This window comes from Elgaria multicarinata, chromosome 12 (genome assembly GCF_023053635.1).
Source record: "Elgaria multicarinata webbii isolate HBS135686 ecotype San Diego chromosome 12, rElgMul1.1.pri, whole genome shotgun sequence".
Classification (NCBI taxonomy): Eukaryota; Metazoa; Chordata; class Lepidosauria; order Squamata; family Anguidae; genus Elgaria; species Elgaria multicarinata.
In genome coordinates this window covers 10727116-10739128 of record NC_086182.1, presented here as the reverse complement: position 1 = coordinate 10739128, position 12013 = coordinate 10727116, and the positions used below count along the sequence as shown (strand labels likewise).

The window sequence follows — 12013 nt, the reverse complement described above, 5'->3', positions numbered from 1 at the left end:
CGCAGCATACTAATTTGTCCAATTCCTGGAAGTATCAGGCTGATAGAATTACTTTTTTTCCCATTTGTTGCAGAATTATTTTAATGATGCTTTTAAATCTGTTTGCAGCTTTTATTATTTTGAGAGAAAAAATATGTATATGATTACAATAAATAAAAGAAATACACAGTTCTATATAGGAACCGCTTATACGGAAGCAAAGGTGTGCTCACCTGAAACCGTATGGACAACATCTCTGGGGAACTTTCACCATTAGTGTGGCTTGGAGAAATTTGCTGAGATCTGGAAGTCCAAGGAAGAAGATTATTAGAGAACAGAAGGGTCATGAGCATTCAGTGGACCGGCAACTGCCTTAGCTCAAAGCAAGTAACTAACAAGGCCTCCAAGCAAAAGCACCCTCCAATATTTCAATGTGTCTCCTGAAGGAAGTGCATCCAAATGGTTCGAAACCCAAGGAAGTTCCATAATTTCAAATAATGAGATACTGGCTCAGTTCAGACCACATGTTTCTCAACAGTGATTTTAGAACTCCATGGTGGAGTTTTTACACCACTGTTGAGAAATGTGTTGTCTGGTGGGAAAACTACACCCCATGGTAGTGTTTTTTTAAAACAACAACAACTCCACACTGAATATCCACACTGTGCAGAGGAGAGTTCCTGCAGAACTGTTGTGTTGCATGCTCTGTGGAAGACTCCGTGGAGTTTTCTATTGCATTGAGTTGACTTTTCCCACTGGCTACAGAGTTCCCTGGCAACAGCGGCAAAAGGAGCGAGTGCTGCTCTAGGAGAGCTGTCAGGATTGGGTTTTTTTTCCAGCAATGGCTGATGGGATGGCATCCGGAGGACCAGGGGAGGAGAGAGGGCAGAGGAACTGTCAACCAAATGTCGCAATGGATTTTACTCAACTCCACGGTAGACCACAATGACACAACGGTGGAGTTAGAACATGTTGTGTGGGGAGTACCTCCTAAAAACTCAGCCACTGAGTGGAGTTTTCACATTATGTTGACTAACATGTTGTCTGAACTGAACCACTGCCTCTAAACCAGAGTAAGTAGGTGTCTGCAAACGTTTGTCATACGTAGGCCACCCTTCCAAAACATTTTATGCAGCTATCAATCCATGAAATATACTGAAATATACTGAAATTTAGCACATGGCATGATAACTTTATATTTTTGAATGATGCCGTTAAAAGTTTTATGTTCCTAGCTCTCACTCTTATAATAGTAGCATAATGTTTATTGTGTGTCTGTGTCCAAAGCACAATGACAGAGAAAAACAATTGGAATACGCGTGACCAGTTTCTGCTAAATCCTGAGAAACCAGAGGTTGGTTTTTATTTTGGTACATGCTGCTTTCAAAACCTCCTGCTCAAAATAAGGCTCCTGCTCTGGCACATACAACAAATCCCTGTGTGAACCTTGGGCAGCCTTCGCGATTCTGTCATCTTGCACTCCCTCCCATAAAAACAGAGCTTTCTTAATAGAGACAGCTTGCCTCTCCCACAGGGTGTTCACTATATAGATTTCAAATGAGGTACAGATGGCTGGTCTAAGAGCTCCCCTAATACTGCTGCGCCCCACCCCCACCCCCCAGGATGCACACAGAGCTGCCTTCCCATACGTGCATCAAAGCAGCCTTGCACCACCCCCAACTACCCTCCATCACAGAGGAGGTGCAGGCCCAGCATACAAAAAGGGGGAAGGCTTGGATACCTCCCCTGCCCCCAACCCCAGACTCTGAAATTGGTGGCGGGGTGGTTGGGGGTGGGGGGAGCGGCTTCTTTTATATTGTCTCAACAGGAATGCATTTGGGGCTTTGATGTAGCTGGGAGCTGGAATTCATTAAGGGGAATTAAATCACAGGGGGTGGGGGGGAGGCAAACTGCAGTGAGATGAGGAAGAGGACAGAATGCAGAGAAACAAGAGTAAGCTAAGAAGGTGGGTTATGGCATGGTCCAATATTACCCTAAGAAATGCTTCAAGAATAGCCAATTTCTGCATTCCTGGTATGTGGGGATGGGGAAGAAGACTTATTTTCCACATAGCAGTCCAGGACCAGAAGTGCATTTTGCCAAGGAAAAACAAAATCCCAACTTCCTTGCAAATGGGCAGATTATGGGTTGGATTCAGAATTAGTCATACTTAGAGCATTAAAATTAATGGGACTTAATTTATGGGACTTGGTAATGATTAATGCGGCCCATTGATTTCAGCATTGTAATTAATGGGACTTACAGTGATAATGGGTCTACTCCAACTAAATCTGGATCCAAGCTTTCATAAAGGTGGCACCACCTAGCAGCAAGAGTTTCCCCAATTACAAAGGTATGGAAATATGTAGATTTACACTTTACAGCATTTCCCCCCCCCCCCCCAAGTGAAACAGATGGAAATTAAAATGTGGAACCTCTCCATTTATCATAACTTGGACATAGAACATAAGAAGATCCATGCTGGATCAGACTAGTGGTCCACCTAGTAAGGCACTCTGTTCACACAGTGGCTGACCAGCTGTCGGCCAGGGACCCACAAGCAGGACACGGTGCAACAGCACCCTCCCACCCATATTCCCAGCAACTGGTGTATATAGGCTTACTGCCTCTGTTTACTGGAGGTAGCACAAAGCCATCCAAATTGGTGGTCATCACTACATCTTGTGGTCGTGAATTCCATAGTTTAACTATGTGCTATGTGAAGAAGTCCTTCCTTTTATCTGTCCTGAAATTTCCACCAATCAGCTTCACAGGATGACCCCATTGGGTTCCCTTATCTTAAAACATCTTCCTTTTTCTTAAGAGTGAAACTCTGTATGCACTTAATACCTGGGGTGGGCAGAAGGTTGTTCAGGATCCACTGGTACATCTGAGTCACTTGCAGGAGATTGACAAGGATTACTGACTCACAATTGTTTAACATTAGCAACAACAAAATTACTCTCCCTCCCAATAAATTATACTATTAAAATAAAGAAAGTTTGGGATAACCAGGAATGTATCTGTGTGAGGAACGAATGAGAACTCAGTAATATTCGGGTACTAAAAGCAAATCCCTGTGCTCACGAGTTCTTTAGAGGCAACATGACCTTTAATTCTAAGAGTGCATCCTTTGCACCTCCAATTGGTGGAACTCAGGGTTCTAGTAAGACACAAAGTAGATCCTGAAATCCTGAAGTCTGCCCTCCCCCGCCTTCCCCCAGGAGTAAGCAGAAGATACATAGGAAGAGCTATATTACACAGAGCCCGTCTGCTGGTGAATAGCTCCATATTGTCAACAGCAAGTGGTCACAGCATTCTGTAGTTTCAGTCAAGAGTCTTGACAGTGCTCTACCACTGACCTAGATTTACTTTTACTGGTAGACCACTGGATAACTTGTTGTGGACTGGCAAGGGTTTCAGACTCCCAATTATTTAACAGCATCAGTGATAAGGTTTTCCCATCTAAATTAGATTTAGATGTAGATGTATATTTGTGCATGCAAATCATCCTATGCTCCTGGAGTGTAGTAAGCAATTTGCTTCACCCCTACGCCATCATTTTGCATCAGCTTGGGCTGGTTGACATCAGGGTCCTAGTAAAAGAAAAATAAAGTAGATCCTGCAAGCCTGAAGTCTGCCTGTACTAGCCTTACACCATATCTGATTAAATTTTGGTAGGGTTGCTGAGGAGTTGGATACAATTTCCTCAAATGGGGTAGGGGTGAGGGCAGATATAGTCTGAAAGCTGCCAAATGGCCATTTGGTAGGGTGACCATATGAAAAGGAGGACAGGGCTCCTGTATCTTTAACAGCTGCATAGAAAAGGGATTTTCAGCAGATGTCATTTGTATATATGGAGAACCTGGTGAAATTCTGTCTTTATCACAACAGTTAAAGTGCAGGAGCTATACTAGAGTGACCAGATTTAAAAGAGGGCAGGGCACCTGCAGTTTTAACTGGTGTGATGAAGAGGAAATTTCACCAGGGTCTCTATATATACAAATGACAGCTGCTGAAATTCCCTTTTCAATACAACTGTTAAAGATACAGGAGCCCTGTCCTCCTTTTCATATGGTCACCCTAAATTTAGGATATGAAGGACTGGCCCCAGTCAGCAACAGGTCCTTACGGTAGTGTAATAATAGGAGGACGTGCTCCTCTATAGAGCACCATTATGGGTATAAATAACTGGCACGTCAGAAGAGGTACCTCTTGTATGACAACTTGAATATGTGTTTGTAAGAGAGGACAGGGGAACAGCTCCTAAACTTTTAAAGGAAGGTGCGGTCAAGAACAAAACTCCTTAAAAGAAAGGGCACACAAAGGAACATTTGAATTATTTTTCAAATAAAAGATAGCTTCTTCCTATGAAGAGTTGCAGGCCTCCTTGGTACAAGATTAGGGTAATCTCTAGCAGAAATAAGCACTCAATGTCCATCCGTTCCCAAACTCCCAAGGTATCTAAACTCTATTGTAGAACTATAGGGATAGAAAACATTTAAATTCACAATCCTACTATATAGAGATGGAATTTCCTGGTTCTTTTGACACTATTTCCCCTTCTCCCTTGGGTGGAAGTCAGAGCAGCCCATAGAAAACAGTGCTGAAACCCAGTATTTTAATCTGTGGTCTAGCAGCTGTGTATCCACAAAAGGCAGCAACTAAGGCAAGAATTTATGCTCTAACTCAGGGCTTATTTTGTATGAAAAGGAGCCCATCTCACCCCTGCTGCAAGTTTTTAAACATTTTTATTGCCTGCCAATGCCAATATAGTCCATTTATCCTCATATTTGGATGGCTGTAGCAGAGAGAGAATTGAATATATCTAGAATGTAAATTGAGTGTTAATACTGCAGGTTAGAGGTGGTGTTGGGGTTGGTTTGATTTCCAATCAAAAATTACCTTAGCACCCTTCAGATTGCAGCAAAGATTAACCTACTTCAAAATTGCCCCCTGCCAACCCTATCCAGAACCGGTGCACTTCAAAATGTTTAATTTGTGTTTGTTTGGATTTTAAAAGAACAAACACAAAAACTTTCCCACGCAAAAAAAGAGCATGAATACTTGTCTTTGTTGCTACCCAATCACAGCTACACTGAAATGCTGGATTTTTCCAGTTTTCTACAGGTAACTATCACTTCTGTCCTGGAAAGAATCCCCCACCCCCGACACACACCTCAAAAAAGCACCTAAGTAAACCTAGAAGCCGGAATCTATAATCAAGTCTAGATTACAGGTCTATATTTATTTCCTTCATTTTATTTTTATCCTGTTTTTCTACATAAAAATGTACCCAAAATAGCATAAATAAGAACGTAAATACAAACACCAGAAGCCATCATAAGGGGAAAAATACAGTGAAGAGCTGCAGCAAAACAAGTTATGAATTAAATTCCTGCCTGAATAAAAAACATCTTTTGCAGTCTATCTATGGATAGAATAGGCCTAGTCTAGGCTTAGTTGGTGCCTCTCATGATCCGGAGTGAGATTACGCAACTTCCTTTCTCCCAAATTGCTGTCATAACTGCTCTAAAGGGCAAGTAGTTTCAGTTAACCTACCCTTTGGCCCATAGATATAAATTCTGTCAATCATTTATGTATTACTTTTTTCTTTCTTTTTGCATTTCTGTGGACAAAGTAGAAATAATACTCGCTCTCAGACCCTAATCTGCACACCTCAAAGATCGTACAGTAGAAGGCAGGCAGGCCTATTCTAGGCCTAGTAAAGAAGAGTCAAACTACATGTTATGCCAATCGCATCACATGTAGCCGAGGCTTGTCTTCTTTTAATGTAAGTACACATGGCCTTGATTCGGATTGGGACCATCACATTCCAGGAGGAGAGAGCTGAACCTTACTTACACACACACACACACACACACACACACACACTGTTTACCCCCAAAATCCCCCCACTCTGCAGCAAGGACGTTTGTTAAAAAACAAATCTCCATTTACTAGAGTAATAAAAAAAATACACGCCTCAGCTACACAATTAGAGTAACATGTAGTTTGGCTCGAAGATCTGGGTAGGTTGGTGGCTCATCTCACTTAAACACAGGGAAGTCATTTTAGCCAGGGAGTATCAGACAGAGTGTGCCAAGACCCTGTCAAAAAGGTTTGCAAATAAAGCTGATAGGATAGGGAGGAGCAAGAGCAAAAGAAAGGGGACAGGTAGGTCCCAAATCCTGCATGACCATAAATGGCATCAAACCAAGAATCACAGGATCTGGTGGTGGCTTCTCAGAAAAGGAGAGAACTTAGGCCTTTAAAAAAATATATGTCCTGTCCCATCCCATCCTGTCCCCCATCCTGAACTAGGGTGCATTATTTGAAGAACAAGTTTGAAAGCTGGTGTCGAACAGTGGTTAGGAATGCAAGACAGGAAAACTTCGCTTCAAACTTTACCTCAGTCACAAATTCACTAGGTGGCCTTAGGCAAGTTGTTATTCTCTCAGTCATTGCTCCCCATCTACAATGGGGGCGGGTGGGGCACACGTCACAGCACTGCCCTGCCTTAAAGAACTGTTGTCAAGCGTCTTGAACATTCATTTAAAGCATGATATAAATTCTAAGTTTCCTATTAGGAAAGTGGGTGTTCGTTGTGTAGATATGTCAGGCAATCACACAATGAGAAAGAGAGATAGAAGGGATCCTACAGGTGGAGGAAGGACCTCCAGAGCATGCAGTAAAAAATCTGCTTTTAAAAAACCGCTGGCAAATATCTTGAAGGGAAGCAAGGACCTTTTGTTAGAGTCTCCAACAAATGCTGAAAAAAATCAGAGGGGGAAAAACCTCAGAGTTTAATAGTAGGATGGAAGTAGGCTTGTTAACCAGCGTAAATGCTAAAAATTTGCACCCTGAGTTCCAACTGAGGTTTCTGGCAGGGCCAATTCTGCACTCTGATATTTGCCACAGGACTAATCTACAGGGAAAGAAAGCCAAAAAGGCAGCCAGAGCTGAGCTAAGTGAAAAAGCTCCAAACGCCCCAGGACAACTTTGGGGTGGGAGTTGGAGAGAAGCAGCATGCTTAGGGGAGGGCGGAGGAGGAGGAGAAGAAGATGAGCCCAAGGCCCCGGAATGAGAGGAATGCTGCCTCCTGAGCTGCTCCAGTTCAGTTTGTCGTTTTTGGGACCCCGCCAAATGCCATTAGGACTTCTCAGCTCTCAACTAGCACCCCTTGCACGTCGAAAGCAAAAGAATTGACGGAAGACCACCGCAGCGAACAGTCCGGCCAAGGTCAAAGGACAGGCCTGAGAGTCGCCCGTCCAGACAGTGCATGCGGGCAGTTTGCCACACTCCGCCCAGCTGCTCCACAGAACACCCACATGTACATCATGAGCGTGCAAGTCAGAGCACACACGGGAGGCAGAGGAGCAATGTGGCAAGGCTCACGCGGGCAGTTGTAGAGCAGAGCAGCAGCTCAGCCCGAAAACCAACAGGAGGAGCAGAACCTGAGCTAGGGATTTCCCCAGAACTCCCTCAAGGGGTATTATCCAGACTTAGCTGCACTGCACCGGAGGCAGCGAGCCAAGCTCCAGTATCAGTCAGCACAGGGTGGGGGAAAGAGAATCTCTGAGTCACTCCAATAGCAGGCCACACCCTGGACAGCGGCCTGCTCTTGAGTGGTTTTATACAATGCAGCAGTCCACTCCCCTACCAGCACCTGGCCAGACAAGTACAAGTTTCGCCTGTCAGAAAGTCTGAGTCACACAAAGAGATTGCTACCCACTTCCCCATCCTGGGCAACGCTGCCGGCCTTCCCTGATGCGCAGTGCCCCTAAGGGCTATGTCACAGCTCACTGGCTTTCCATTCACATGTAGGCTCATGTGAGATTATGACTGACCCAGCTGGGCTTATGCAACAGGCCCAGGAAAATTCCAGCAGTGGTCCCAGCTGGTGATGCATCTAGCACTTTTTCGAGCAGAGTTTTTCTAGCTTTCCCTTCCTAAACAGACCCCTTTGTAAGGAAGGGAATCTTTGGGCAGACACTTGGCTTTTTAAAAGTGCTTCCTCCAAAACAAGTATCAATTGCCACCCTTAAGAGTTTGAACAGGGACATTCAGAATGAGCAAACTGTGGGCTGAGGTTTTTCAACACACATTTGGCCTGTGGGTTTTGTCTTGCCCAATAGTTTCCCAGAAGGACACACCCCATCCTGGTGAGAGAAGCTCTCCCTCATCTCTGTGAAGGGAAGGAAGTCATATGTGTTCTGTCTCTCCTCACGAGGGTTGCCACCAGAGGTTTTTAATTCCTTGATGTTTGGAGCAGGAGGTGGTGGTGCTGGTGCTTGGAAAGGCCTGATAGCTGGCATTTTGCTTTATTTTTTGAGCCCACCCTTAATGCTAGTCAAGGCTATTTAAAATGTGCCCATATGGAAACAAGTTAGGCTTTTAGGGGGTTGTCTATATGCAGGGAAAGCCCCATGGTGGCTGTGGATCTGTGTTGCGTCGGTTAGACGATGCAAGTGCAACTTTGTAGCCACCGAGGGAGGGGCTTTCCCGCAATGTCGCGGTTTGAAAAAGACGGGATTTACCCTGACTTTTTCAATTGGAGTGACATCAATATAGTGCTTCCGCCATCTCACTTTGCTCCGGGGCCAATCCGGGTCCTGTCGGGGGCTGGTGGGCTGGTGGAAGGTGACTGGCGATTGGTCGCCTTCCACCAGGAAGAGGGTGGGGGTGGCTCTGGGGCCCAGATGGCTGCCCAGAAACCCCGCGCTCCCTCCTCGTCTTCGGGATTACCCAACACCGCCCCGGGAGAGAGAAAGCATGGGGTTTGAGAGGGAGGCAGCGCCAGCCGGCACCATGAAGACAGCCCCGCGGATGCCCCCCCTTGGGGACAAATGGCAACTACACAGACCGCACAGCAATAGGAAGCGGTGTATTCTTAGCAGGCTTCCTGGTCCTCATGATGGATGAAGGAAGATTGAAACCATGCAGAATGCAGATACCGAAAAGCAAAGCCAGTGTCAGGCAAATCTTCCAACTCTCAGGCTTTTTTTTTTGCCCTTCCTTTCCATTACAGGCTAACTTCCTGTTCCCGTTTCTCTGCTGCTCACCTCCAAAGCCTCATCTCTTGCACTGACATCTGCTAAGCCTGTGTTTGCCACCAACCATCTTGATTTTACAAAAAGCCTTTGCGCTGCCATAAACGTAAGTTTTGCATTAAACAGATTTATGTAATTGGCCTTGTGATAGAATTCGTGCTTCCTTGGCACAGAACGTGTGAGCGCACGTGTACATGTACACATAAAGCAGGCCCAGAGCAGCACCAAGAAGCTGTTTGCACCAGCTCACACAGGATGTCCCCCATCTGCAGAGCATACATTTCCCAGGTCTTCTTTGGCATGAAACAGGAAGTGAAGAACTGCTTCCCCTGCACACCCCAAATAAAAAAGATCTCCAAGCTCTGGAACCTGTCAGACCTGGACAGCAGGGGAAGAGCCACCAGAACTGCTTCCTTTTCCAGCTAATCCACCCCAGTTTTGCAGTGCTGCGCTTTCCAACACCACCAAGCAGTTCCTGAACACTGTGCAAGAGAAACCAAGAGTCAAGTCTGACAAACAACCACACCCAACTCCATCCTCCTAGCTCACAAACCTAGGCAGTTTTGTCTCCATTCAGAATCCATGGCCTTAAGCCCTGTGTCTACACACTCAATTTTGCCCATAACTCACCCCAAGATCAGAGATTTCAGCCATTTCTCTCTGCACAGCCAGAGAGGTGGCTTTAATTTCATACACACTGGGTGCATGCACCATTTCAGCACTTCTGATCCCTGCAGTCCTGCCATATGGCAAATAGGCATGTAGCCAACAATGTAATGGGGGGGCAGGGGGGCAGGGTGAAGGAGGCAGAATCTGAAGGGTACATCTTTCTGGGAAGTCTGACATCATCAAAAGTCAATTCAAAATAGCAAAAATCTAAATGCATATAACATGAATATAAACATTAGGCTATTTTAAAAGGACTTCAACCCACTAACTGGCTTGAGTATTAGAACTTCTTAGGATTACTTCTTACTGCTCTTATTCTAGTTGAGGAAAAAAATTCATGGAAGGGGCCAGGAACCCCAAACTCTCCCACAGAGTATGAGTAGGTGGATTGGTACCTTAGGACACTTCCCACATTGTAGGCTCCTCTCTCTCGCTAATCTACACTCAGTGGTTGAGTGTAGGTTGTCCTTGAACCATGGGTTGTTTGTTGAACCATAGGTTAATGTGTTGTCTGAACTCAGGGCAGTTTCTTAATGATGCAGCATGGCATATTTTTCTCGAACAAGCCCCCTTGAGGACACATGGTTTGTTGTTGGGTTGTTCAGAGTGGTTAACAAGCCACACAGCATTGTTAACAAGCTGCCCTGCGGAAAACGTTCTGGGTTTGGACAACAATCCACAGTTCAACAATCCACACTCAACCACTGAGTGTGGGTTAGCATGTTGTGTGAACCCAGCCTTTACTCCTAGGACAACCACTTCAAGCGAAATCTCTTATCCCAAGACTCAATTATCTTTAGCCCTGAATTACCCATTTTGTTTTTTACTAGAAGCCCAAAGTCCACAAATCAAATCCAGGCACAAAAAGGTGGTGGTGTGTGTGAGAGAGATTGATTTAGGATAAAGAAACAGGGTGCTTCTAACTATATGTTCAGCCCAGGAATTTGTTTTCAGTACCAGAACAGAACACACCAGTCTCAAAATCCAATCCTGGTTTCTCCCCAAGCTTTCTTCATGTCTAATCCCAATCCCCTTTCCTTTTGTGTCATGTCTTTTAGATTGTAAGCCTGTGGGCAGGGACTGTCAAGAAATACTTTTGTAAGCCGCCGTAAGAGCCTTTTTTAGCTGAATGGCGGCATAAAAATCCTTAAATAAATAAATAAAAATAAATAATAATTTGGGACATAGGGGGAGCTTTTTCATTAATGCTATATCAACCTACTGCAAATCACCCGAGATCTATGTTCTATCCACATTATCCAAATTGGCCCTTCATGAACACTTGTGTTAAGCTTTCATACTTTGAGCAGGATTGCTGTAAACAGAGACTGGAGCTTTTCCTGTGGCACAGACATTTAATGCAATGAGTTCCTCCTTATGAATCATTTGCTTTGGATATAGGTACATGGCACTTTGCTGAGCAGCCATGGATTAAAACCTTGACAAGTTCCATTTGACAGGATTAGAAGGCATGGAAGAGAAGAACCAAGCTGTAAGTAGAGAGTTCCACACTAGCCATCTGCCAGCAATTAGGAAGATGTCACCCAGTGCGGTATCAGATCTAAGCACCAAAGCCAAGTGCTAAAGGCATTCTGTTCCATTCCACTGTCCATACTCCTGTAGCATAAAACTTGCTAAAGCAGCAGTTCCAAAATGTCAGCCCTGTAAGCCCTCAGCCTGTTAAAGTGAGGACAGCAACTGCTGGATTTTCTCAAAAGAGCAGGATTTAAGATTTGAACTCCCCAGCCGTCCTCAACCACAGGCAAATGAAAACAGAGAGAAGAGTCCATTTAGGGAAAATGTACCAAACAACTGGCATATTTCACCTCCAGTACTGCTCATTCCAGTTTCTCACCTAATGAAGACATGGCTACAGGTAACCTCACCTGTCCACCTGCAGCTGCAGCTGCCCAGAGCTCTGCTTAATCTTGTTCTGCGCCTCCACGTTGAGCATCTCGGAAGTGTTCTCCCCATTGATAGAGGTGATGACATCACCGAGCCGAAGGTCACCTAGGGCTGCCTTTCCGTACTCTGTCACCTGTGTGCATAAGGAGAGAAAAGAAGACCCACATGCAGCTGAAGTGAGATTGTTGGGGAAAAGCCATCCTATTTCCTCAACTGCACCAAGGATAAAGCAGCGTCAGGAAAGATAAACAGCAGGCAACTTATGCCACTAGCTCCTCTGGAAGTGGGAAAGGCATGCTATGTACAGTTTGGCTCCACTGACTCTGTCTCTAGTATCCAAACAAGCATCTGGACACAAGATTTCTCTGGATTAATTAATAATATGGGCTAAATTAACCCCTATTAAC

General features: G+C 44.9%; 1 protein-coding gene across 4 annotated transcripts in view; it reads right to left on the bottom strand.

Annotated features, from left to right (window-relative positions):
- The window catches only part of PDLIM2 (PDZ and LIM domain 2), a 147764-nt gene that overhangs the window by 111810 nt on the left and 23941 nt on the right, over positions 1–12013 (bottom strand). For all 4 annotated transcript variants that reach the window (XR_010026029.1, XM_063138944.1, XM_063138945.1 and 1 more), the window contains 2 exons: positions 11588–11739; positions 213–282 (listed from right to left, as the gene is read on the bottom strand). Coding sequence is in view for 3 of the 4 variants with exons in the window: in XM_063138944.1 (XP_062995014.1) it covers positions 213–282; positions 11588–11739 (222 nt within the window). In the remaining variant the exon portion in view is untranslated. The remainder of the gene's footprint in view (positions 1–212; positions 283–11587; positions 11740–12013) is intronic.